This window comes from Corapipo altera, unplaced genomic scaffold (assembly GCF_003945725.1).
Source record: "Corapipo altera isolate COAL_440 unplaced genomic scaffold, ASM394572v1 126, whole genome shotgun sequence".
Classification (NCBI taxonomy): Eukaryota; Metazoa; Chordata; class Aves; order Passeriformes; family Pipridae; genus Corapipo; species Corapipo altera.
In genome coordinates, this window is record NW_020884937.1 from 3,775,527 (window position 1) to 3,802,836 (window position 27,310).

A 27,310-nucleotide genomic window follows, 5' to 3' on the forward strand; every position below is an offset into this window, starting at 1 on the left:
CAACCAACCCCCCCAAAAAAACCCCGAAAACCTCAAGAGCCTGAAACTAAATCAAACATTAAACCCCAAAACTCTTCCCAAAGCCCCCCCAGGGTCTCTCAGCTGAAGCTTTTCTTCCACCACTGAGACTGATGAAGGACAAAAATAGTCCAAAAACCAGGAAAATCTGATTTTCTGGGAGACTGAGGGAAGTGGAGCGGGAAGGGGTGAACTTTGGAGATGAATCCATGTGGGAATTAAAGAAACTGGAGAAGATGAATCCGTGTGGAAATCAAGGAAGTTCTCACCTTCCCAACAAAGGTCAGATCCTCCGTGAAGTTCCCTTCGTAGACGGAGTCGTCTTCCAGGAGCAGGATCCCAGAACCCTGCAGGTGGAAGCAGAGGGAGTGAATCCATGCCATGAACTTCCCACCTGCTCAAGTTCATCCCGAAAAAACCACAGGCTTGGATTATTTGTGGGATGAAGATTCCCAGAATCTCTTTTGAAAGCCCAACCTCTCATTTCAGGGCTTGAGAGAAAGGAGAAGGCCTGGGGCGGTCAGGAGGTTTGGAACAACTGTTGCATTAGTTTTCCTAGGAAAAGGAGCAAAAAGCAGGATCCTGGGCTAAGAATGGACACCAGGAATTGTCACAGGGGTCAAACTCGGGCTGCTCCCAATCCTGGGACTTTTGAGGGGATTGGAGCCAACTGTGTCACCCTTTGAAAAGCGATTAAGAGAAAACAGGATAGTGGAATATCCTGAGCTGGAAGGGACCCCCAGGGATCAGCCAGGACACCCCAACAATCCCTCCCTGTCCCTGAGAACGTTGTCCTGGAGCTCTGGCAGGATTTATTCCATGCCCACTTCCCTGGGGAGCCTGTTCAGTGTCCAACCACCCTCTGGGGGAAAAAAGCCCTTCCTAATATCCAGCCTAAACTTGGAATTCACTTTATCCCTTGCTCTGCAGCCCACGGGGCTTTAATGAGCTGCTCCCAAACATTCCTTAAACAACTCATTCCACCGCCTCCCAAATCCCACCCTGCTTTCAGGAGCACAATTTTTAGGGAAGCAGCACCAAGACACAGAGCCTAAACCTGGAATTCACTTTATCCCTTGCTGTGCAGCCAACAGAGCTGTAATGAGCTGCTCCTAAAGCTTCCTTAAACAACTCATCCCATTGCCTCCCAAATCCTGCTTTCAGGAGCACAATTTTTAGGGAAGGAGCACCAAGATGCAGAGAAGACACAGGATAATTTAGATTTCTCCTGGGTGGGTTTAGCTCATGTTTTAGGCCCTGAGGTTTTACAAGAACCCAAACCAGCCAGAAAATGTGGTTGCTTGTAGAGCTGTAACACTTTTTTTCCACTGGAACCGTTTTCCTGGTTGGAAAAACGCCCTTTCTGGTAAAAAAAAAATAAAATAAAAGGTTTCCAAGGGAAGCTTCTAAGTCACAGCAATTTTCCACTAGGAAAGCTGAAGTGGCTGCTCCCCACCTGGAAGCCGTGGGAAGTTAAAGGAGCCTTTGGCAGCTTTTATTTTGGAGTTTTTATGGGAAGTGCTTCCGCCCAAGTTTCCATGGTCAACATTTTGCCCTGATTTGGTGAAGTGGGGCGAGGGTTGTTTGTTTTTTTTAAGCACATGTTTTTCAGGAGAAGCAAAGCTTTAATTCCTGGGCCAGTTTGAGAGATGCCAATTCCTCCTTCTTTCCCCACCAACAGCTAAACCTTCAACGACACCAAAACTCAGCACAGGGAAAAGGAAAGGTGAAGATTTCCTGATCTCCAAGAGAGGTGGAGTATCATGGAATTCCAGAATGGGTTGGGTTGGAAGGGACCTTAAGGAACATCCAGTGCCACCCCCAGCCACGGGCAGGGTCACCCTCCACTAGCCCAGGTTGCTCCAACCTGGCCTTAGACACTTCCAGGGATGGGGAGTCCACAACCTCTCTGGGCAACCTGAGGGATATAAAACCATCCTGAGGGATTTACAACCATTCTGAGGAATATACAGCCATCCTGAGGGATGTATAACCATCCTGAGGGATATATAACCTTCCTGAGGGATGTATAACCATCCTGTGGGATATGTAACTATCCTGAGGGATATCTAGCCATCGTGAGAGATGTATAGCCATCCCTCAGGATGGATAGCCATCCCGAGGGAGATATAACCATCCTGAAGGATATACAACCATCTTGAGGGATGTATAACCATCCTGAGGGATATACAACCATCCTGAGGGAGATATAACTTCCTGAGGGAGATATAACCTTCCTGAGGGAGATATAACCTTTCTGAGGGATGTATAACCATCCTGTGGGATATACAATCATTCTGAGGGATACATAGCCATCCTGAGGGAGATGTAACCATTCTGAGGGATATCATAGTATCATAGTATCATAGTATAGATTGGGTTGGAAAAGACCTCCAAGATCATCAAGTCCAACCCCTGATCCAACTCCAATTACTATATCATGGCACTAAGGGCCACGTCCAATCTCTTTTTAAAAACCTCCAGGGATGGTGAATCCACCACCTCTCTGGGTAGGCCGTTCCAATGCCTGATAACCCTCTCTGTAAAGAATTTCTTCCTAACATCTAACCTAAACCTCCCCTGGCAGAGCTTGAGCCCATGTCCCCTTGTCCTATTGTTGGTTGCCTGGGAGAAGAGACCAAATATAGCCATCCTGATGGATATATAACTGTCCTGAGGGATGTATAACCATGCTGAGGGATATATAGCCATCCTGAGGGTTATACAACCATCCTGAGGGTTATACAACCATTCTGAGGGATGCATAACCATCCTGAGGGAGATATAACCTTCCTGTGGGATATAAAACCATCTTGTGGGATATACAACCATCCTGATGGATATACACCATCCTGATGGATATACAACCATCCTGATGGATATATAGCCATCCTGAGGGATGTATAACCATCCTGAGGGATGTATAACCTTCCTGAGGGATGTATAACCATCCTGAGGGATGTATAACCATCCTGAGGGATGTATAACCTTCCTGAGGGATGTATAACCATCCTGAGGGAGATACAACCATCCTGAGGGAGATATAACCTTCCTGAGGGATGGATAGCCATCCTGACGGATGTATAACCTTCCTGAGGGATGTATAACCATCCTGTGGGATATACAACCATCCTGAGGGATATCTAGCCAACCTGAGGGATATACAGCCATCCTGAGGGAGATATAACCTTCCTGAGGGAGATAGAACCATCCTGAGGGATATACAACCATCCTGAGGGATATAAAACCATCCCGAGGGACATACAATCATCCTGAGGGTTATACAACCATCCCGAGGGATGTATAACCATCCTGTGGGATATACAACCATCCTGAGGGATATATAACCATCCCAAGGGATGTATAAGCATACTGTGGGATATACAGTCATCCTGAGGGATATATAACCATCCTGAGGGATGTATAACCATCCTGAGGGGTATACAACCATTCTGAGGGATATACAACCACCCTGAGGGAGATATAACCCTCCTGAGGGAGATACAACCACCCTGACAGATATCTAGCAATACTGAGGGACGTATAACCACCCTGAGGGAGTTCTAACCATGCAGCACTTCACATGTGACTCCTGGTCTGTAACTGGGGCTGTGTGATCAGTTGAACAGCCAGACCTCTGAGGTGTCTGAGGAGGAGCAAGGAGAAGTGACAACCTGAGGTCTTGTTCCTCTCCACACCTCAGGGGGGGTGATAAGAATCTAAACATTAATCTAAACTTAATCTAAACATTGGTCTTCAAAAATATTGTTATGGTAAAATCACAGGAGAGAGATTTTCTCCAGGGAGCTGGAAGGGACCCCCAAGGATCATCCAGTCCAACTCCTGGCCCTGCACAGACACCCCAACAATCCCCCCCTGTCCCTCAGAGCGTTGTCCAAACCCTCCTGGAGCTCTGGCAGCCTTGGAGCTGTGCCCACTGCCCTGGGGAGCCTGGGCAGTGCCCAACCAACCTCTGGGGGAAGAACCTTTCCCTGAGATCTCACCTTCTCGCTTTCCAATTGCCCTCCTGGATTAATTAAGGAGTGAAATATTAATCTCTCCCTTGCTGGCGAGTTCCACACCCCACTGCCTGGCAGGGCCCACCAACAGTGGGTACTCACCACCATCTTATCAGCGTGGAATGTCCTCTGGTAGCAGACCCCTGACTGGGTCACCACGATGCCTTGGCCATGCCTGTGATCATCCAGCCACGTCCCGATGTATCTCTCCCCTCTGGAATGCAACAGAAAACGAATTATGGGGGGTTTTTTTCCCCTTTTTTCTTAGATCTTAATCCATTTGCTGTGTCACTTCCTGAGGGCAGTTTTACCTGACATAATGCTCTGTGCAGCACAACTTCCACATGTCCCACACAAACTCAGTCCATGCAAGGCTTTCCCAGGAGTTCAAGCCTTGCAGGAGAGGCCGAACCCATCCCACCTCCATCCCCAAAATTCCCCATCAAACCACGAGGCTTTATCCCATCGACAGTGGGACAAAGCTGTCACACCCCTAAAGCCACATCTGACCCACCCCCCCTTTACCTGTCTTTGTCTTCCCAGACTCCATATCCGTTCTTCTTGTCATTTTCCCACTGGCCTGTGTATCTGAAGGGATGCTCAGCTGAGAAGTTCTCCAGGATCCCAAAGCCCTGCCGCACGTTGTCCTTGAAGTAACCTTTGTAGACCAAGTCATTCCCATACCTGCAGGGACAGGGGATTTAATTCCATGCCTATCTGAGAGCTCCTCTTGGAACAGGAAGCCAGGAAAGTGAGCACATCAGGGCCACCTTCCTGCTAAATATTCCAGATTTTTGCTGAGAGCCATTCCCTCTGAGGAATGTTCCTCGCCCAACGAGTCAGTCCACAGCTCCCAAGGGCACAACACACTGGCTTGCAATTGTCCCTTGACCTCTCCCCAGCTGGGTCACAGTGACCACTGGTTGATCCAGAGTAGATTAGATCAACAGGAAGCCTTGTCTTCACCTTTCTGTGGTGGCCACCACCCCTCTTCCTGGGCTGGTCCCTCTCTCAGAAGGGCTCCTCTGAGCTGGAGTCATAAATAAGGAGTAGAACATGCAGATTGGAGGAAGGCAGGTCCTACAGGCCCATCCCAGCTGGAAAATTGGGCTCTGTGCTCTCCTGGTACATTTGGTGCAGGGAAAGGAGTCAATGGGAGCATCAACCATGGACAGTCCAGGCTTCACGTGGCCCAACTCAGCTGGGTACAAGCCATGTGTGACCTCAGCAAAGATGAGGATGGTGCTGGAGGAGAGAAGGGTCCAGGGAGACCTGAGAGCACCTTCAGTGCTTAAAGGGGCTCCAGGAGAGCTGGAGAGGGACTGGGGACAAGGGATGGAGGGACAGGACACAGGGAATGGCTTCAAACTGCCAGAGGGCAGAGATAGATGGGATACTGGGAAGGAATTCCTGGCTGAGAGGGTGGTGAGGGACAGGCACAGGTTGTCCAGAAAAGCTGTGGCTGCCCCTGGATCCCTGGAAGTGTCCAAGGCCAGGGATAGTGGAAGATGTCCCTGCCCATGGCCAGGTTGGAATGGGATGATCTTTCAGGTCCCTTCCAACCCAAACCATCCTGGGATTCTCCGTGCCCACAACCAATGCTTTCCAGACCAGGCTCCATCCAAATTTCCAGCAGATGGGATGAGATGGGAACATCCCACCCTTTGAACACCCCTTTTTCCCCCCAGGATCCAGGTGTGGGTGTCACTTACTCACAGATTCCGTAGCCTCTCATCTTGCCCTCGTACCAGTGGCACTTGTAACAGTCATACCTGTCCTCAGCTTGGCGGGGGACCAGGCAGATCCCAAACCTGGAATGACACAGGGAGAGGCATATGGAAGAGGTCAGCAGGGAAAAAGGCAGCTCAGCTGTACTGGGTGAAGTTTCAAAGCCGAGGAGCTCCAGATTTCCAATCTGATTTATGAGGTCGGGGTCAACTCTCCCTCTGACACTATTTCCAGGTGTCATTAAATCCAAGTTCACTTGGATTTGGTCCAAGGAAAAGCTCATCTCCTTGTGAGCTGCACTCACAGTTACTCAATGTTCCTCCTTCAGACTTACCTCCAGGGTTGGTTTTCCCCCCTCTTTACCCTTCCCCAGTTTAGGGGCTGAATTAAATGGTTTTTTATTCCTTACACAAAGTATCTGAGGGTTTTTTTTCCTCTTAAAACCCTCATCTATTCTGGAATTCTTGTAAAAGTGAGGCATCTAAAAGTCTTACTTTCAAAAAAACCCCTAAGTTAAATCTTCTGTCATTCCTTACATGAAGTATCTGAGATTTTTTTTTCCTCTTAAAAGCCTCATCTACTCTAAAATTCTTGTGAAAATGAGAAATGTAAAAGTCTTACTTTCAAAAAAAAAAAACCACTTTTGTCATTCCTTACACAAAGTATCTGAGATTTTTTTTTCCCCTTAAAAGCCTCATCTACTCTGGAATTCTTGTGAAAATGAGAAATGTAAAAGTCTCACTTTCAAAGAAAAAAACCCAGATAAATAAGATTTGAATTTCACAGCGCGGTTTCTTACCCTTGACAACTCGTCATTTAAGGGAAGTTTTTTAAAGATACGTAAAAATAACTTTTCGAGGCACTTCCTATGAATTAATTCACACGGATTTAGACACCAGGGATCGGGTTCATCCACGGGAATGTCCACATGGATGGAAACGTCTGCACTGAACTGCTCATCTGCCCGTGGCTCTTTCCTTGTAGTCACCACCAATCTGCTCTCTCCAGGTTACAACACCCTCAGCTTAAGGTAGACGTCCCTCTGGAAGGAAGGAACATTCCTTAGCACGGTTTGGAAGCGAGGAATCCCCTGTTTTCCAAGGCTTACCCGTGCTCCAAGCCCTCCTTGAAGTCCCCGACGTGGTTGCGTCCGTCGCGCCACTTCAGCGTCCCCCTGGAATCCAGAGAATCGGCTCATCAAGGAGGGCACCCAACGCTCCCAGCTGCACCAGGAGGGAGCCAGGTCCAGCCCAAAGGTGGCACAACCCCAAGGTTTGGGCTGGGAGGGTGGGGAGGCCCTGGCAAAGGTTGCTCAGAGAAGCTGTGGCTGCCCCTGGATCCCTGGAAGTGTCCAAGGCCAAGTTGGAGCAACCTGGGCTGGTGGGAAGTGTCCCTGCCCATGGCAGGAGGGTTGGAATGAGATAACCTTTAATCCCTTCCAACCCAACCCATTCCAAGGCTCTGGAATTATATGAACCATCCAAGTGCTGGGAGAGCTGGGATTGTTCAGCCTGGAGAAGAGAAGCTTTGGGGGGAACTGACTGTGGCCTTCCAGGACCTGGAGGAGCCACAGGAAAGATGGAGAGAGACTGTTTACAAGGGCTTGGAGGGACAGGACACAGGGAATGGCTTCACACTGACAGAGAACAGGGTTAGATGGGATATTGGGAAGGAATTCCTGGCTGGGAGGGTGGGGAGGCCCTGGCACAGGTTGCCCAGAGAAGCTGTGGCTGCCCCTGGATCCCTGGAAGCGTCCAAGGCCAGGTTGGAGCAACCTGGGCTAGTGGAAGGTGTCCCTGCCCATGGCAGGGGGTGGAACTGATGAGTTTTAAGGTCCCTTCCAACCCCAAACCAATCTGGAATTCTCTCATCTTGCATTCAGTGCCCACAGCTCAGCTGACAAGTCTTCTCAGGGTCCCGCTGCTCCCTCAGACTTTAATTAATCTGCCACAGGATTTGAGAGCAGAAAATTTCCCCTCATTTTTCTTATTTCCCTCCTCCTTGAAGTGGCTCCATTTCCCTAAAGGGCTTCTCAAGTCAGAGGTTGATGCTCTGAACTCTCATCCCAAGTAGCAACTCGGCACTTCAACACTGCTCCTGTTTCAGGGGTTTCTCCCAGAAAGTTTTCCCTTTGCTCAGGAAAGATGTAAAGTTTGGGAAAATCAAGGGAAAACGTGGTGTGACCTCCGAGGGAAAGGGACTCTGGACAAGGGAATGGAGGGACAGGACAAGGGGGAATGGTTTAAACTGAGATGGAGTTGGGTTAGATGGGATATTGGGAAGGAATTCCTGGTTGGGAGGGTGGGGAGGCCCTGGCACAGTTTCCCAGAGAAGCTGTGGCTGCCCCAGCCCTGGAAGTGTCCAAGGCTAGGCTGGAAGGTGTCCCAGCCCATGGCAGGGGCTGGAACTGGATAATCCTTAAGGTTCTTTCCAAACCACTCTGGGATTCCACAGCTAACATCAAATATTTCCTCCAAGGACAGAGACACTCAATTCTCCAGGAACCTCTGGGACTTTGCTTTGCACCGTGAGGATTTAACACCATGAGGATTTAATGCCATAATGTTTTCCTATTCTGGAACAAGTGGGAAGAATCCACTTCCAAGTTCCCTAATCTCAAAAGCATTTTCTAGAGGTGCTGGGTCTTCCCTTCGGGACCTTGCACATGATCCTGGTTTAATTGCAGCATGTGATTAAATCACTGTGATTAAGCTGAAGTTCCAGCCTGGCACATTCCCACAGACACCATAATGACACCACAGCCCCAGGAAAACAAAGGAGACAAGCACTGGCCTGAAGGGGTCCTATCTCTCCATCTGGTTTTTTTGTGGGGGTTGGAGAAGTGATCCCAGGAGGGAACAATGCAAAGTGACACTGGAGGGGATCAACATGATGGGCAAGTTACTGCCAGGCCTGAATTCATGTCCCTCCCTGCTGGGCTCCCACTCCACCCCACCCACCCACCCTGTTCATTCTTGCATCACCCCAGACACAGCCAGATCCCTGCACATTCCCCAGCCAGAGACAACACAATTCCAGAAGGGTTTGGGTTGGAAGGGACCTTAAAGATCATCTCATTCCAACCCTGCCATAGGCAGGGACACCTTCCACTAGCCCACGTTGCTCCAACCTGGCTTTGGACACTTTTAAGGATCCAGGGGCAGCCACAGCTTCTCTGGGAATCCATTCCAGTCCCTCCTCACCCTCTCCTTCCCAATATCCCAGCTAAATGTATCCTCTTTCAGTTTAAAGCCATTCCCTGTGTCCTGTCCCTCCATCCCTTGTCCCCAGTCCCTCTCCAGCTCTCCTGGAGCCCCTTTAGGCCCTGCAAGGGGCTCTCAGCTCTCCCTGGAGCCTTCTCTTCTCCAGGTGAACCCCCCCAGCTCTCCCAGGAATAGTCTTGAAAGGAAAAGTTGAAGGAGAGCAGCTGAAACATTTGCTTTCCAAACAACATCCCAACCTGGACATACCAGGGATCCAGGGGCAGCCACAGCTTCTCTGGGAAATCCATTCTAGTCCCTCCCCACCCTCCCAGCCAGGAATTCCTTCCTAACATCCAATCTAAACCCACTCTCTCTCAGTTTAAGCAAAGATGGTGCAACACCAAAACCATGACACGTCTGTTTGACTTTCACCGAGGTTGTTGTTTGAAACACCCACACGAGAAGGGTTCGTTTTTTGGGGGGTTTCCAGAGAACTGGTCAGGTTAAAGTCAGGTGGATTTAAAATACAGCTCCTTTTGCTTTGTTGGTTTGAATGCCAGCAAAGGGGAGAAGCCAAAGCTGGAGCTGTGCCAAGGCAGGGTCAGGTTGGATCTCAGGCAAAGGTTCTTCCCCCAGAGGGTGGTTGGGCACTGACCAGGCTCCCCAGGGCACTGGGCACAGCCCCAAGGCTGCCAGAGCTCCAGGAGGGTTTGGACAATGCTCTGAGGGACTGTGGGATTGTTGGGGTGTGAGTGCAGGGCCAGGAGTTGGACTGGATGATCCTTGGGGATCCCTTCCAGCTCAGGACATTCCATGGTTCTGTGTCTGCTCCAGCCACACGGATGCTTTAAGCAGCTTCCCAGTGGGAGAACCTCCTTCCCCCACACCAGGTCACCTGGAATACTGGCACAGAACAGTGGGGGAACCCAGATGGTTTTGCTGAAAGCCCTAATTCCCACTCCTACAGCCCTGCTCACATGCTCTGCTGTGCCAGCCTCCCCCTCAGAGGTGGCCCTGCCATCCAGGCCAGGGCTCCTGCTCTGTAACCCTCCATTAGCAGCAGGTCACACAGCACAGAAATTCTAGGAGTGGAAAGTTCAGTCAGGTAATTAAGCAACTCAAAGCCCAGGTTTTAAAACTCTGAAGCCACTTAATTCTGCCACAAAGTTCCTGGGACGTCTCAGTGAAGTCACTTCACCTGAAGCAGCAAAGGAATTTACTGATCTATTGATTGACCTCCATTATCAAACCCTCAAAGAGAAGGAGATAAAGAGTTCTAGGGCACAGTCCAGTCTCTTCCACAGAAAATTCAGGATTAAGCTTGTTGGAAATTGATGATCTTTAAGATCCCTTTCAACCCAAACCATTTCTGATTCTGAATATTCTCAGTATTTTAAGGCTCTTTCAAACCAAGTCTCTAAAAAAACCCCTAAGTTAAATCTTTTGTCATTCCTTACACAAAGTACCTGAGATTTTTTTTTTCCCCTTTAAAAGCCTCATCTACTCTGGGATTCTTGTGAAATCACATAGCTTTTACTTCAATAGCAGCTGTGAACAGTGTAAAACTCAGGGAGCAGAGAACTTCCAAATCAGACTGGTTTTGTGTCCAAAAAAACAGGGACTGTGCTCTGCCCTAGATCAAAGACATTTTGGTTGGGAACATTTGATTTCCAGACCATTCCCTTTTGTCCTGGCTGGCTTGAACTTGGATTTAGTGAACAGTTCTCATGTTCCCATTAAATGCATTTGAGCTCCTTTTGGATTTTCTTTTTTTTTTAATTTTTTTTTTAATTCCTTTGATAAAAGTTCAGATGTTCAAACATGATCTTTGATAGCCCAGGATCAAACTTTTCTCTTATTGTGTTGTCACCATCCCTGGAAGTGCTCCAAAAATGACTGCATGTGGCACTTCATGGTGTGGTTCAGTGGATATGGTGGGATTTGGGCAAAGATTGGGACTTGATGACCTTGGGGGTCTTTTCCAACATTAATGATTCTGTGATTCAGGCATGAGGATTAACCCTCTGAGTCACCTTGCAAAGGGTCATTTCCACCCCAGCTGTCCAGTGGAAATCATCTGCCTTCCATCCTGCTTTGGATATTGGGAAGATTAACCCTCCAGCTCACTTTGCAGAGGGTTATCTCCACCCCAGCTGTCCAGTGGAACTCATTTTCCTTCCGTCCTGTTTTGGATATTGGGGAGACATTTTTTCCTGCCAGGGTGGGGAGGTTGCCCAGGGAGGTTGTGGATGCCCCAAGCCTGGGGGTGTTCAGGTTGGATAAGGCCAGGTTGGAGCAACTTGGGCTAGTGGAAGGTTTCCCCGCCCATGGCAGGGGGTGGAACTGATGAGTTTTAAGGTCCCTTCCAACCCCAAACCAATCTGGAATTCTCTCATCTTGCATTCAGTGCCCACAGCTCAGCTGACAAGTCTCCTCGGGGTCCCACTGCTCCCTCAGACTTTAATTAATCTGCCACAGGATTTGAGAGCAGAAAACTTCCCCTCATTTTTCTTATTTCCCTCCTCCTTGAAGTGGCTCCATTTCCCTAAAGGGCTTCTCAAGTCAGAGGTTGATGCTCTGAACTCTCATCCCAAGCAGTAACTTGGCACCTCAACACTGCTCCTGTTTCAGGGGTTTCTCCCAGAAAGTTTTCCCTTTGCTCAGGAAAGTGTAAAGTTTGGGAAAATCAAGGGAAAACGTGGTGTGACCTTCCAGGGTAAGGGACTTTGGACAAGGGAATGGAGGGACAGGACAAGGGGGAATGGTTTAAACTGAGATGGAGTTGGGTTAGATGGGATATTGGGAAGGAATTCCTGGCTGGGAGGGTGAGGAGGGACTGGAATGATTTCCCAGAGAAGCTGTGGCTGCCCCAGCCCTGGAAGTGTCCAAGACCAAGTTGGAGCAACCTGGGCTAGTGGAAGGTGTCCCTGCCCATGGTAGGGGGTGGAACAAGATGGTCTTTAAGGTCCCTTCCAACCCAAACCATTCCATGATTCTACACCTCCTCCACTCACGCACCCACAGGGTCCAAGCAGAGCCCCACAGAGCCAGTAGGGCTATCCCGGAGCGGTTTTACTTAGGAAAAGGGGTTAAAAAATGTTTCCTTACTTGCCATGGGGCTTCCCCCAGTGCCACTCCCCCTCGTAGGCCGCGCTCCTGAACCTGCCCTCCAGCCTGAAGACGTAGGAGAAGAAGCGGCAGGACGGGGGTTCGCTGCCCTCACCCGTCCGGCCCCACAGCGGGAAATCCCGCTTCCCGTTGAGGGCCTGGCGCACGGCCTGGTTCAGCTTCCACTGCCACACGGCCTGCGGGCACAGGGACAATGGGGGTCACAAGGGGGACACACATCCCAGCTCCCAATAGGAGTTACTTCAGGAGAAACAGCAACGAATGTCAGGGCTGACAGCGAGCCTGTCACGCAGTGGGAAATCCCGCTTCCCATTGAGGGCCTGGCACACAGCCTGGCTCAGCTTCCACTGCCACACGGCCTGCGGGCACAGGGACAGCAGGGAGGGGGTCACGAGAGGGGGACACACATCCCAGCTTGTGCGAGTTTGGAACCGGCTTCCCAACGAGTCTCCGAAACTCAACAACGGAGCCTTGCATCCCCCAGAGAGGGAGGGAAAAAAAAAAACCAAACAGCCAAAGCTATAGCAAAAATACATATTTTACATATAAAACGGCTATATACAGTGAGAATAGAATCAGAGAATCATAGAATCAGCTGGGTTGGAAGGGACCTCCAAGATCATCCAGTCCAACCCTTGATCCAACCCCGCTGTGGTTCCCAGCCCATGGCACTGATGCCACATCCAGTCTCAGCTTAAAAACCTCCAGGGATGGAGAATCCACCACTTCCCTGGGCAGCCCATTCCAATGGCTGAGCACCCTCTCTGCAAAGAAATTCTTCCTAATGTCCAACCTAAACCTCCCCTGGCACAGCTGAAGACCGAGCCCTCTTGTCTTGCTGATGGTTGCCTGAGAAAAGAGACCAACCCCCCCGGCTCCCCCCTCCTGTCAGGGAGTTGCAGAGAGTGAAGAGGTCTCCCCTGAGCCTCCTCTTCTCCAGGCTGAACAGCCCCAGCTCCCTCAGCCTCTCCTCATGGGAATTGTGCTCCAGTCCCTTCCCCAGCCTTGTTGCTCTTCTCTGGACCTGCTCCAGGACCTCAATGTCCTTCCTGAGCTGAGGGCCCAGAACTGGACACAGTACTCGAGGTATCTTATCCAGATAAGACTGGATGTGGCATCAGTGCCATGGTCTGGCAACTGCAGTGGTAGTGGATCAAGGGTTGGACTTGATGACCTCAGAGCTCCCTTCCAACCCAGCTGATTCCATGATTCTATGATTTTTTATCTCCCACCAACAGGGCAGTGGGCACAGCCCCAAGGCTGCCAGAGCTCCAGGAGCCTTTGGATGGTCCTCTGGGGCACAGGGTGGGACTCCTGGGGATGGGCCTGCGCAGGGGTGCAGGAGTTGGGACTGGATGATCCTTGTGGGTCCCTTCCAACTCGGCACATTCTGGAATTCTGTGACCCATCTAAGCCACCTCCGGCCATCTAATACACGACTGGCTTGGCCAAGGGGCCAAAAAAAAACCCCCAAATCAACCCCCACTGATTATTCTGCTGATTATTCTGCTTGAAATAATAAAGAGATGGCAAAAATCACGAAGACTGACCTTCATCTGCGGGTCTTTGGCAGAGAGGAGGAAGGTTTCTTCTGGGGTCGTGATACGCAGGCTGTGCCTGGGAGGGAAAAGACATGACAGACACTATGGAAACACATTTCTGAGTCCAACAGCAGCTCCTGCTCTTCCCTCTCCCCTTCGAAATGGTGCTTTTACAGTTGGGCTTTCCTTCTGAAGAGATGCTAAACTGGTCAACTTTGTTCTCTAGGTCTGGAGCCTAAATCATCCTATTATTAATGGGCATTAATTAATAATGATGAGAAGGAATGGCCTCAAGCTGTGCCAGGGGAGGGTCAGCTTGGACATCAGGAGGAATTTCTTGCTGGAAAGGGTGGTCAGGCCTTGGCAGGGGCTGCCCAGGGAGGTTTGGAGTGCCCAGCCCTGGAGGTGTCCAAGGAAGGCCTGGATGTGGCACTCAGTGCTCTGGGCTGGGGGACAAGGTGGGCATTGGGGACGAGGTGGGGATCAGTCATAGGGTGGACTCTGTACCCTTGAAGGGCTTTTCCAACCTCAGTGATCCCGGGATTCCAGTCTGTCAGCCAAGGTGAGCAAAGCCCAAGCTGCTATGAGTCCACTTGAAAGGTGCCCCAATGCCCCCCAGCCCAACCCCACTGGTTAGAAAGGACATGGCCCAAAGTTTTGAGTCATTTCCTCACAGTTTCACAATCAACTCGAACATTTCTTATTATTTTTCCTTAAGATCCAAGTGGGAATTCCTCACTTACAGCCCCGGAGCCGATTTCTCTCCGCAGTTTTCATCCACCCACACGAGCTTCAGGTCAAAACTCTGGAAGCTGTTTCCCTGGAACAAAAGGGAGGAGATGTTCCTGTTAGTGGTGTAAACATCCCACTTTGCCCTTTGCCATCCATGGAATGGCAGAGCCAGACTGGTAGCACTGGGAATTCCCTCCTTTATGGTCCACACATCTCTCCCACACCACGATAAAGACCTTGGAGGCTAAAAATGAAGGAAGGAGAAGGAAGGAAGTTCTTAGTTTAACACTTCCAAATGGTGTCTCAAAAGGTCACAGCTACAACAGACCCTCTTAGATGGCACTTTACAGGAGTGTCTTTCCCATCACATGGCAACGCTCCCAAATCATTCCAGACACCCAATATTCCCAGAGAAGCTGTGGCTGCTCCAGCCCTGGAAGTGTCCAAGGCCAGGTTGGAATGAGATGATCCTTAAAGTCCCTTCCAACCCAAACCATTCCATGATCTATCCATGATTTGGACTCCAAGTGGCACAGCCAAAAATGGCCCACGAGTGCAATGTTTAAGTCATTATTATTGAGTCACTATTTTGACCAATAACACCCCAAACAGAAGACACTAAAATGGTTAAAACCCTGGGCAAAGATTATAGTTAATTTTACTATATTTAATTTTATCATATTCACTTTTCCTCCATTTATTCACTTTTCCTCCATTTATTCACTTTTCCTCCATTTATTCACTTTTCCTCCATTTATTTTGACTATATTTAATTTTAGACTACATTTAATTTTGAATTACATTTAATTTTAAAATAAATAATTTCATTTTGCTGTATTTAATTTTAAATTTACAATCAGAGTCACGTGCGAGGATGGGGTTGGCCAAGCTCAGGTAGGAGCACTATGGAGTCTACCACAAATTAATCACTGATATATCCAACAGATTTGGGAAGGGAGGAATGTTCAGATTCCCAGCCCTCATTTCCAGACCCCTCCCAGCCACCCAAGGCCACCAGTTCAATCCCAGCCCAGTTCCATCCCCAACAGATGGGACACAGTGGGTGGGACCTGTGGCTGAAGAGAGATGTTGGAAGGACTTGAGGAGCACAGTTGTATCTCCCAAAGTGCCAAGGCCACAGAAGGGACTGGCCATAAGATCACCCACCACAGGGAGAACCTGAGAGAAGCACAGAAGGGAGGAATTTGGGACAGGAAGGTACTGATCCCAAGGCCTCGTGGAGGTCAGATCTGGTGGGCACATCCTAGACAAAAATTCCCACTGTGGGAAAGGAAACAACTGCTCCCACACCTCAACCCAGTTATGGGAACAACATCTGCAACCACCCCATGGAGACCCAAAACTTGGGCTGTACAAAGGTGGTACCTCCAGGACCACTCCAGGACCCCACCAAGAAGCCCAGGGTGAAGAAGGACCACCAGGACACCACTGGATCCATGGGTGGTGATGATCTTCTGCTTGATCTCTCTCTCCCCCTCCCCTCTTTTCTAGTTCTTTCTCTCTCTCTCTACTTCATTTACTGTTAAATAAAATCCACATTGTTGCCTGGGGCACACGGTCTCGTTTGCACCCTAATTTGGGCAGAGGCTTCTCCCACCATGGCACCATCAGAGATGTGGATCCCTCCTAGCAGTCACCCCGTGCTCTCCTCTTAGTCAAAGGAGCTGAGGACATGATTCAGCTCAGCCAAAATAGGTCAGATGAACCACACCCAGCACAGGTTTCTCTCCCTGGATATAAAGGGAGCCCGGGGGCACCTGCTCCCAGCAGGATCAGGGAAGCGCTGAGGAATCCACCATGGAAAGCTGGAGGAGACAATCACCACCCTGTTCCCTCAGGCCTAGACCCCGTGTTCTCACAAAGGCTCCACTTTGGAAGGGTTTGGAAGGTGCAGCAGCTCCCAGGGCAGCATGTTTGGACACCTGAGGGGCTGGCACTTGACTAAAGAGAGGAGAACATGAAGAGAGCCCTGTCAGATCACAGAGCAAGCCAAGCTGGGCTTAACTTGCTACAGAACAGCTTTGAACGTGTCTTATTCATCCTGCTGGCCATGGCTGCACAGACACTCCCTGTCTGCCCCACACCCAGGCCCAAAAATACCCCAAAGAGCCCCCAAACCACCTGCAACATCTCCTGTTGTACCACCAACAGAGTCAACCATGGAAGGTCCTGTCATATCCTTGAGCCATCAGGCCCTTTGGTCCTTTTTGGCCCACCTCGGTCCTTTGAATAAGTGAGGACCAAAATCAGCTGCAGGAATGGGCTTGGATCACTCCAAAGCTGCCTGTGGTGCACACTGACCGAGGGAAGTTCCGTGGATGCTCCTCTCTTCCTTCTCCTTTAGGTTTTCCTTTATTCTCCAGTGCAAACCACAGGTGGGCAGATCTGAGACAAAGTTGCCCCGCCAGCCAAGCTCTGCTGTGTTTCCAACACCAGAGGAACCTGAATTCCTCTGTCTCTTCTCCATCCTGTCCCTCTGAGGGGCTGCAAGACTCACCTGGATGAGCACAAGGACGTCGTCGAAGAGTAGGATCCGGTCGGAGCGGTTGGTGCTGGTGGAGATGGGAAGGTTCTTGCTGTCCTCCAGCAGCCTCCTCTCAGGAACACACAGCATGTCCTGCACACAGGGAACCACAGGATGGAGCACCAAAACATCAGGAGCTGGGAGAGGACACGCAACCCAAGCCAAGAGCTCCTGCAAAGCCCAGCTGAGCCAGGGTGGAAGCTGTGACAGCAGAACTGGACTCAGAGCTTAACTTTAAACCACCCAGTGACCATCAGGTCTCTCCAACACTTCCACCCAGCCCTGCTCTGGTGACTTCAAGCCTCAAATTCTTGATCCATGTTCAACTCCCTCCAGGGGTACAGAGAAATGTTAAGACCTTCAAACGAGGCTCCCCTTTCTTCGTCCAGGACTCACCGTGAATTTGCAGCCCAAGGATTTCCATAAGGCCTTGGTAAAACAGGCTTCATCCAGGACCTGGCTGATGAAAGATTCCAGCTTCACATATTCCTGGATGACACCGGTGACCACGTCCTTCTCAGGGCCCTGGGAAAAGAAAGCAGGGCTTGAGCGACACTTCAACCCCGGGCCGAGGGAATTTCAGGTTGGATATCAGGAATACCTCTTCACTGAAAGAGGGGTTAAACATCGGAACAGGGCTTCCCAGGGAAGTGCTGGAGTCACCAGCACTGGAAGTGCTCAAAAAACAAGTGGATGTGGCACTTCATGATATGGTTTAGTGGCAATGGTGGTGTTTGGCCCAAGGCTGGACTTGATGATCTTGGAGGTCTTTTCCAACCTTAATGATTCCGTGATTCAGGCATGAGAACGAACCCTCCAACCCCCTTTTCCAGGAAGGCTTCCCAAATCCAGCCACCAGCAGAAATGAGCAACCCTAGGCCAGTCATTTGACCTTCAGCAGCTCCTCCCCGTGATGAGAATTTGGATTCCCCGGCACGTCCCCAGAGCCCCACGGCGTTAATGAGCCAGCCAACATCCCACTGAGCTTCCTACCTCTTTGAGGGTCTCCTTGAGCTTGGTGAGGAGCAGGAGGTACTGCTGGATGTGATCCCGGAGGGGTTTGTGCAGGACAGTGTACAGGGCCAAGGCCATGGAGGTCTCGGGGGTGAAGTCTGTCAGGAACTGCTTCAGCACTGTCTTGTGCAGCTTCCAGGCCTCGCTGCCAGGTGGGCAATTAAGGTAAAGGCTCATTAATTAGTTTTTCTGCAAACTGCCACTCCTCTGCCTCCCAAAATTCCCCGTGCTGCCTCTTCCTCAGAGACGGTGACCACACAAAGGAGCAGGAGATGATGAAGTGGTTGTGAATCTGCTCATACCCAGGGGTCGTGTTTTCATTTGCTGCTTCCACGAGACTCTGGGACAAGCAGTGGAGGTTCCCTGCAGACTCCCACAGCACCCTGTCCTACCTTTTACCTAAGCCCCCAAAATTCCCAATTTACAGGCTTTCACTCCTACAGAAGGAGTTTTGTGGGGATAGAAGGAGGTGGAGAGAGTTCTGTAGAGGAGACACGTCATCCTGTGGCTGCCCCATCCCTGGAAGTGTCCAAGGCCAGGTTGGAGCAACCTGGGCTAGTGGAAGATGCCCCTGCCCATGGCAGGGGGTGGCACTGGATGATCTTAAGGTCCCTCCCAATCCAAACCATTTGGGGATTCCATGGCCCACTGACCTTTTGCTCTTGGTGATGTGTTCAAAGCCCTGGACCACGACATAGTTTGCAAAGGTGACAAAATACCTGTTGGCAAGAAAAAAACAACCAAGACACACGAGCTGAGTCAGAGGTGGACACTGGGGAGGAGGTTTAACCAAATGAAGCTGCTGGGAGGCTCCTCTACCCCCACAAAGAGGGAAGAGGACAAATTTAACAGCTCAGAGCAAGGCTGGTTTATGGTTTAGTTGATGTGGTGTTCAGTCAAAGGTTGGACTCGATCTCAGAGGTCTTTTCCAACCACAATGATTTCAGGATGAAGGGAAGCAGCTCATTTGAAAATGTCCTGCCACGTCCACCTTTCCAAGGGAGGCCTGGAGAGGTGGAGCTGCTGCACTTGTCCCCTTGGCCTCATTCCTTGTGCCCCCTTTCCCAGCTCCTTGGTTTATCTGCCTGGTTGCACTCGGAGCGTTACAGGGAGTTTAAATCATCCTGGGATTTGGCACAAGCAGAGGGAAACTTGTGCAACCGTCCTGGAAAGCAAATTTGCAAAGGCTGAGCTTAAAATAATGGCTTCAAACTGAAAGAGAGCAGGGTTAGGTGGGATATTGGGAAGGAATTCCTGGCTGGGAGGGTGGTGATGCCCTGGCACAGGTTGGGCAGAGAAGGTGTGGCTGCCTCTGGATCCCTGGAAGTGTCCAAGGCCAGACTGGAGTAACCTGGGCTAGTGGAAGGTGTCCTTGCCCATGGCAGAAGGTGGTACTGGATGATCCTTAAAGTCCATTCCAACTCAACCTATTCCATGATTCCATGAAAGCATCAGGTCTCTCCTCCTGATGGCAAATTCCCACCGAGGTGTCCCTGGCCAATATTTCCCATCTCACACTAGAGGGAGTTCAAGCCATATTTTCCAAGCAAACACCACATTTTCTTCCCGTGGTGTTTTCAGTTAAGTCGTGTAGAATGTCCACACTAATTCTCATTTATCACCTTTGCCAGGGACACACATTTACTGCTGATTTTCAGGCCCCTTTCCCTCCTCCTCTCCCATTCCAAGGAGGATCAGGACTGCACAGGGTGAGTCAGCAGAGCCGGGGAGGAACCACCTTTTTTTTTTTTTCTTTTTAACATGACACCCAACAAAACCAGCTTTTTAATTTCAAAAGGAGGGGAAATAAGATCTTAAGATAAACTTCTCCTTTGTGTCACCCGAAACCTCAGCCTCAGTTTTCATCTTCCACGTGCCCGGGGCATAAAACCAGCTTTAATTCACCCAGCCAGCTCCCAAATGGAAGCACACAGCTGCTCCAAACCCTGCTCCCACCAAGGCAAAGCTGGGGCAGCACTTCCTAAAATTATTTCCAAGGGAAAATAACATTCCTCAGCCCTCGGAGGGCTTTAAACCCGACGTCCCTGCTGCCAGCTCAGCCTCTGCCCTCCTAAATTTCTCTCTGACAAACGTGGTCCCTCGTATCATTCCAGAATCCTTCTGTACTTACTGGATGTAGATGCTGAGGAACAGGTCCCCTTTCCAGATGGTGTAAATGTCCTGGATGCAGGAGCGCTCGGAGTCGCTGCGTTTCTGTTTCAGTATCCGGTAGTTTTCCTCCGTGAGGTTCCAGAGGGCTTGGAATCGATCGTTGAGGAGCAGGAAGAGCTTGAAGTTCTCCTTCCCCTTCTGGTCATTTGGCTCTGGGAGGAAAATGTGGGAGGAAAAACACAGTGAGGAAGCCTTGACCTGTGGAATACTTTTCCTGTATCTAAAACTCAGTGTAAAGCACATTTTTATAATGGGAGTGAGGCCACAGGATTGATCCAAATTATTATCCAAAGGATAAATGGAGTAACCTAGAGGTGATTAGAGGGCTGGAGCCTCTCTGCTCTGGAGCCAGGCTGGGAGAGCTGGGGGGGTTCTCCTGGAGAAGAGAAGGATCCAGGGAGAACTGAGAGCTCCTTGCAGGGCCTAAAGGGGCTCCAGGAGAGCTGGAGAGGGACTGGGGACAAGGGATGGAGGGACAGGACACAGGGAATGGCTTCCCACTGCCAGAGGGCATGGATAGATGGGATATTGGGAGGGAATTCTTGGTTGTGAGGGTGGGGAGGCCCTGGCACAGATTTCCCAGAGCATCTGTGGCTGCCCCTGGATCCCTGGAAGTGTCCAAGGCCAGGCTGGAGAAACCTGGGACAGAGGAAGGTGTCCCTGCCACCTTCCACGAGATGATCTTTAATGTCCCTTCCCACCCAAACCATTCCATGAACTCTGTACTGCTCAGCCACGAGCACCAGAGGGAAATTTTCTGCCCCTGGCCCAAAGGACCATTCCCAAAGAACCATTTCCAGTCTCCTTGGAGGCCAAAAAGGCAGTGACAGGAGCGGGAACCACCCTCTGAGCCCAATCCAGTCCCACTGCTTTCGGCCAGACAGGCTCATGAATATTTATATGGATTTGTTGTGGCAGTGGAGCTGCTCTGACGGCTGTTCCTGCCAGCTGGGAACCTGCACCCACGAGTTTTACCTCCAGAGATGGGCACAGCCACGGAACCAGAGCAGGGAGGGAGAATGGGAACAGTTTTGGGGTCACGCCTGTGCGAGATGCATTTGGGATTCATGGCCCACGCTGGAAACCAGCCCTGGAGTGGGTGTGCAGGTGATCCTGGTTAAAACGGGGACTAACCCCTAAAAACCAGAGAACCACAGCCCTGGGCTTGACTGACAGGCCATGCACATCCCTAAAAACCTCACTATCCTAAATCAAACATCTCCACAAACCGCTTACTCTGACAAAACGTGGAGTTCCCACCGTGAATCCCTTCGGGGCTGTGCCGGTGACTCAAGGAACTTCAGTGACTCAAGGTGAGACCTTCAGACAGCCCCAAGCTCCTGTGACTTACCTGCCTGGAGCAGAGGCTTCAGGACCAGGGCATCGATCCGTGCCAGGCTTGCTGAGAAGGTCTCCTCCAGCTGGAGTAGAGAGGCCGCGGCTTCCTCCGCGCACATGTCCTGGACACGACACAGAGGGCACAAATCAACTCATCCGTGGCACCTGCTGATCCCTGAGGTCTTTTCCAACCTCAACAATCCCGTGGTTTTAGCTACTTTAAGGCTTCAGAGCTCCTGGCCAACAATCAGAAATCAAAAACCTCTCGTGCTCTTGGCAGCACACACAGAAATTGTGGCTGTCCCCAAAAACCATGGAAGAGGAAGCAGAAACCCAACAGCTCGACACGAGCTGCTGCCACAGAACACAACCAACCACAGCCCCAAACTGGAGATCTTCTCCAGAAGGGCCACAAACCCCCTTCCAAGCCCTAAATTCCTTGTGTTAATCCTGCCCAGCGCCAGCTCCGTTCTCCCAGCAGACAATCCCTGAAGCCCCAAGGCAGCAGAGGATGAAGCAGAGCATCTCTTCCCACCTCTCTCACCGCTTTCCTGCCCGGGTGCCTCAACCTGCACGTTTTGGGGTGGCAGGGGGTCATCCAGCGCTGCAGGGCCATGCCAGACATCCCAAACTTGCAGTTCTTGCAGAGGGGCAGAGCTCTGGAGCTTCTCCTTTCCCAGCAGGGCACTGCCCTCCCTGCTGCTGCTGCTGCCGTGTCACGGCCGCCGCGTCACCCAGGAAAGTTGCTCAAAGTGGGAAGTCGGCAGCAAACCCCACGTGAGCAAAGTCGGGCAGCTCCCCCCCCCTCTTCCCAGCCCCAGCTCCCAAAGGAAATGCATCAGAGGATGTGGGCACAGCCAACTGAGAGTGTGTCAGCCCTGCTCTGGGAAAAGCTCAGCTGGTGAAGAAACCTCAGGCGCAATCAGCCGATGTCACCAAAGGGGATAAAAATCCAAAATTGCGAGAGTCTTGGAGCTTTGGGAAGCAAAACAGAGAATTCAAGGCACTGGATATTGAATCCCACGATGGTCTGGGTTGGAAGGGACCTTAAGGATCATCCAATTCCACTCCCTGCCATGGGCACCTTCCACTAGCCCAGGTTGCTCCAACCTGGCCTCAGACACTTCCAGGGATGGGGCAGCCACAGCTTCTCTGGAAAATCTGCTCTAGTACCTCCCCACCTTCACAGTAAGGAATTTTTTCCACATATCCAGTCTATTTGCACACTTTTTCCAGCTGAGTCAGGTAAAGAAGGCCGGAATTCTGTCACCTGGTGAACAAAGCCACAACTTCTCATCCTGAGGGCAAAGGAAACAACTGGGACCATCCAAGAGCCCCCAGAGGTTATGAGGGGTCCACATATCATGACAATGTCAAGGTTTATGTGGAAAATCAGCCTCTGAGGGTGGAAACTCCCACTGGAAAACAAAGCAGCCCCCAGCCTGCTCCAGGTTGCCCTGAGGAATGAGATCTCCCCAGGAGAACGTTCTCCAGAGCACAAGACATCTGTTTGTTCTGCTCAAATGAAGGTAAGAGAAAGCCACACAGTGATTAGAGAGGAGACACATCCCAATATCCCTGTAGGAACAGGAAAAAGACCCGGAGAAACCAATCCTGGAGGAGTCTTTGTGGCTCATCCCTTCCTGGCCTGTGCCCTGGGTGTGACAGGGAGGGCAGAGAAAAAGGGTGGGAAAACTAATCCTAAGGGGTTGCTGGGCATCCAAGAGATGGGAGCAGCCTGGAGGAACATTCATCCTCAATGAGGTCTCTCCAAAGCTCCTAAATGAGCATTTCAGCAGGAAATCCCAGGAGCCACAGCAGGTTTTTACACCCAATTCCAGGAAATCGCCAAAAAGTTGGATGGAACAGATAGAAAACCAAGCCAAGAGATGTTCTGATGGAATGCTGAGCCTCGATGTCAGCTCTCCACAGAACCCCCTTTGGATTTTGTAGCTCTGAGGCAGCTGTTCCAGCAGGAAAATGTGTGGAGAGGCCCAGAGATTCCGTCTGTGACACAAAGTTTGTCATGGAACACACATCCAATAGAACAACCTGCACGAGGAGGGAATTAAGGAACCAACTGGACACGCACAGAAGGACTATTCATCTTCCATCTGCCTCCTGGGAATCCCCCTCTGTGCTGAAGTGGAGATTATCAGGCCACATTTAGATGGGAAAATCCCAGTACAGTGCCAGATTTTGGGAATGCTGAGGGCGTTTTCCCGCTGAACCAGGCGGGATGTCAATGCCATGACCACATTTGCTGCAGCCCCTCCTCTCCTGGAGCTCTTCCCTTCCCTTGCACCAGCCATCCTGAAAAATCATAGTGCCTTTGCAGCCCTTCCAAGCTCATCCATCCTTGGAGTTCATGGTGTTCCTACTCCTGGATGCCTCGGGAATGAGGCCAGGCCATCCCGTTGTCACACACAGTCCTCAAACAGGCCAAGTGTTCCCTTCCCTGCCCTTGGAGGAGCATCCAAGTCACTGCTGCCTTGCAGCTGAAGAGGTTCTTTCCTCCTCCAGCCCGTATCTAGTGAGTAAACCATCCCCACAGAGGTAGGGATTGCCGAATTCCAGACTGGTTTGGGTTGGAAGGTGCCTAAAGATCATCTCATTCCATGGGCAAGGACACCTTCCACTCTCCCAGGTTGCTCCAACCCGGTCTTGGACACTTCCAGGGATGAGGCAGCCACAAGTTTTAGTTTTAAAGTAAATAAAAGCATTTCAAACTGAGGCCAAGAGGCACTAAAAACACTTCTCTGTCAGGGCAGTGAAACTCTTCCTCTCCTTTCACTTTTCACTCTCTCAGTCACCAAACACAGACCTAATTATCCATTTCCTGCCCTTGGACAGCTCAGCATCTGGATAATCAGGATTAATCTGATCCAAAGCAGGGGTTTATAGCAGGGGAAACAGGGATTAGCATTCAGGGTTGGGTTTAGGGGTGTGAGGAGAGAGGAAAGATTTGTTTGAGCTGCATCAAACCTTCTTTTCCAGGTTATTTTTTCCCCTGGCTCTGTTCCCCAGCACAGTTCCATGCACCATCACATAAACATGTCCATGAGCAGGGTGTGATCTCCACACTTCATTAACAGCTCCATAAACCCAGGAGATTCCTCAGGCCAACTCTGGTGGACAACACCAAGATGTTTTCCTCCTTTCTCTTCCCAAGTTTTGCTGCTTTTCTCCCGTTTCCAAACATCCTCCTGCATCTTAATTGCACTTCCAACCCTCATTCCCCCCTCACGTGTCACCCTCCAGCTGAGTCTGCATTCAGGCTGCCACAAAGGCTGTCCTGCCATGTGGAAAAACAATCCCACACTTTGTTTAACTACCGGAGCAAATTGTGGGAGCAAATTGTGGGAGCAAATTCTCCCGCTCAGATCCCGCTCCCGTGGAGGCTCCGACGCTCCCGGGGCTGAACTGGAGCCACCTCAGGAGCAGAAACACTCAAACCACGGGTGAGTTAGGAGGTAATTGGGAATTAACAGGGCAGAAAGACAATAAGACCCTCATTCCCAACCTTTTATGCTCCCATTTAGCAACATAAAAAGGGGGAGGGAGAGAAGAAGTTGGATTGAGATTGCAGGGAGCGACCGATGTGGAGGAACCAGGCAGGGTCTGACTGAACGTTTCCTTTCCTGTGGGAAATTGCTGAGCAGGACAACAATGAAATTAGGGAGGAAAGGTTTAAAAACACAGCAAAATGGACAGATTTGAGCATGAGACCCTCAGCTTTTTGGTCATGAAGATACACAAAAATCTGGAGCACAGCAGCGTCCTCAAGCAACGGGGACAACCCAGGAGGGACAGCAGGACATCTGACCTCTAATTAAGCCACAGAACTCGCTGTTATTCCCAAGAGAACACTCTACATCCATCAAAACCAGCTGCATGAGTCCTCAGAGGGAAGGGGGGGGAAAAAAAAATCAATTAAAAGGTAATAAAAACAAAGGGATCGATGCCAGCTCGGGAAGTCCCAGAGGAGGCAAAAACCACACACACACAGAGGAAATATTACCACAACAATTCCCAGTTTTTGGGGTGCTCTTCTCCAGGAATATCCTGCACTGTGAGGGGTGACACAGCCTGGCTGGATGTTGCTGATTTTTTAGTCATCACTCATAAAAATTGGTCACCAAGAAGACACAATGCAAGGTTTTCAAAGCATTGCCCGGGTTAAAATCCCAGCAAATTCCGGATAAGGGCGTGGGCAGGAGCTGCCAAAGGGTCAGACAAGCATTCAGCACTCTTTTCAGGAAGAGCTGAAACTGCAGAATTGATTTTTCAGCCCAAGGAAAACTCTTTTTTTTTCCCTCCCCCCCAAAATTTTGGTCTTTTGTGTCTTTAAACAGAAAACTAGGGAAAAACAGGAAGTCCTGTAGGAGGGAAGGAAGTGTTCTGCTCTTTTTTTTTTTTTTTTTTTTTTTTTTTTTTTTTGCAGCAATAGGGGAGGCAAAAGCTTTGCACAACCCTCATCTGACCCAGCTGCTTTTCTTTCTTTCCCAAACCCCCCCACTGGAAGCACGTGTCCCCTTCCTGAGGAAGTTCACTCCCGACCCACTAAAAACAACCATCAACCTCTGGTCGGCTTGAGAAGGTCAAAATCCCTCTGAAGCCCTTTCTGAAGGCTGAATTCCCACCTCAGACACCCTTTGGAACCGAAAAGAGCAGGTGAAAAGCTGGATTTAAGGCCAGTTTCAGCGAGATAAGCGGATTTTGGGGTATCCCAAATGTCTCCACTGCAGAATTAAACAGCTCAAAGGACTTGTTGACAAGCAAAGCTGAGGAAGATCACTCTCACCATAATTAAGGATGTCATTAAGCCACAGCAAAGAGCCAGGCCTGATAAGGCCCACAGGCAAAATGATGTTTACTTAGTGGTTTAATCCCCCCTGGCCTTGTAGTTCCCATTATCCTTATCACTTACAAGGAGCTTATGTGTGTGTGGAAGTGGAATTGTTCTGACCCAGCACCCTGGAATGGCTCAGGGTTCCTGGATAAAACTCCAAACCACACCTGGAACAGCTCCAGGTGGTCTGGAGGCAGCAAAAGGAAGGAGAGGATGAGAAGAGAGGATTAATCATGGAGTGGAAATATGGGAAAGGTAGAAAAAAGAGCTTGAGACAACCTTGGTGGCACAGCTTTGCCGGAGCTCCTTTCCCTGGAAATCACGCTCCCAAAAATATAGGATGGTTTGGGTTGGAAGGGACCTTAAAATCCATCCAGTTCCACCCCATGGCACGGGCAGGGACATCTTCCACCATCCCAAATTGCTCCAAGCCCAATCCAACTGGCCTTGGGCACAACATGCATCCTCTGCTTTCCCAAATAAATGGGATTTCAGCTCAAAAAGCAAGAACAACGACAGAGGGGTTTAGGATGTGTCACCATCCCCATGAGAGCAGTCTGGAGTCAGACCTTGAGTGTCAGAGCCGGAATTACAGCCTGGAAACCACCCCAGAGGCACCAACACCCCCAGAGGAGTGTCCTTGGGGACACTGGGAGAGGTGGCAGCACAAGTGTGGCACGGAGGAGATGGAGCTCGGGGGGCACCAATGTCACCCCTGTCCCTTCCTGGGCACTCAGCACCTCCAGAACTCCAGCAGGAGCAGAGAAAAAAAAACACCCTAAAGCTGCAAAAAAACTGTACTAATTTAAAAAAAAAACCTGCATTAATTTAAAAAAAACCCTGCAATAATCTAAAAAAAAAACCCTGCACTAATTTTTTAAAAAAAACCCTGCACTAATTTAAAAAAAAAAACCCTGCACTAATTTAAAAAAAACCTGCACTAATGTAAAAAAAAAAAAACTGCACTAATTTAAAAAAAACTGCACTAATTTAAAAAAAAAAACTGCACTAATTTAAAA

General features: G+C 50.1%; 1 protein-coding gene across 3 annotated transcripts in view; it reads right to left on the reverse strand.

Moving 5' to 3' along the window:
* ALS2CL (ALS2 C-terminal like) overlaps nt 1-27,310 on the reverse strand; it is a 65,200-nt gene that overhangs the window by 18,143 nt on the left and 19,747 nt on the right. For 2 of the 3 annotated variants that reach the window (XM_027660621.1, XM_027660622.1), the window contains 14 exons: nt 21,453-21,561; nt 20,061-20,253; nt 18,583-18,648; nt 17,909-18,074; nt 17,312-17,440; nt 16,889-17,008; nt 14,382-14,458; nt 13,648-13,714; nt 12,077-12,273; nt 6,874-6,939; nt 5,750-5,848; nt 4,563-4,721; nt 4,140-4,251; nt 288-365 (listed from right to left, as the gene is read on the reverse strand). In XM_027660621.1, coding sequence (XP_027516422.1) covers nt 288-365; nt 4,140-4,251; nt 4,563-4,721; nt 5,750-5,848; nt 6,874-6,939; nt 12,077-12,273; nt 13,648-13,714; nt 14,382-14,458; nt 16,889-17,008; nt 17,312-17,440; nt 17,909-18,074; nt 18,583-18,648; nt 20,061-20,253; nt 21,453-21,558 — 1,635 coding nt within the window. In that variant the 5' untranslated portion in view covers nt 21,559-21,561. Of the gene's footprint in view, nt 1-287; nt 366-4,139; nt 4,252-4,562; nt 4,722-5,749; nt 5,849-6,873; nt 6,940-12,076; nt 12,274-13,647; nt 13,715-14,381; nt 14,459-16,888; nt 17,009-17,311; nt 17,441-17,908; nt 18,075-18,582; nt 18,649-20,060; nt 20,254-21,452; nt 21,562-21,974; nt 22,180-27,310 lie in introns of those variants that run through there. The other variant, XM_027660620.1, reaches the window with a different exon arrangement.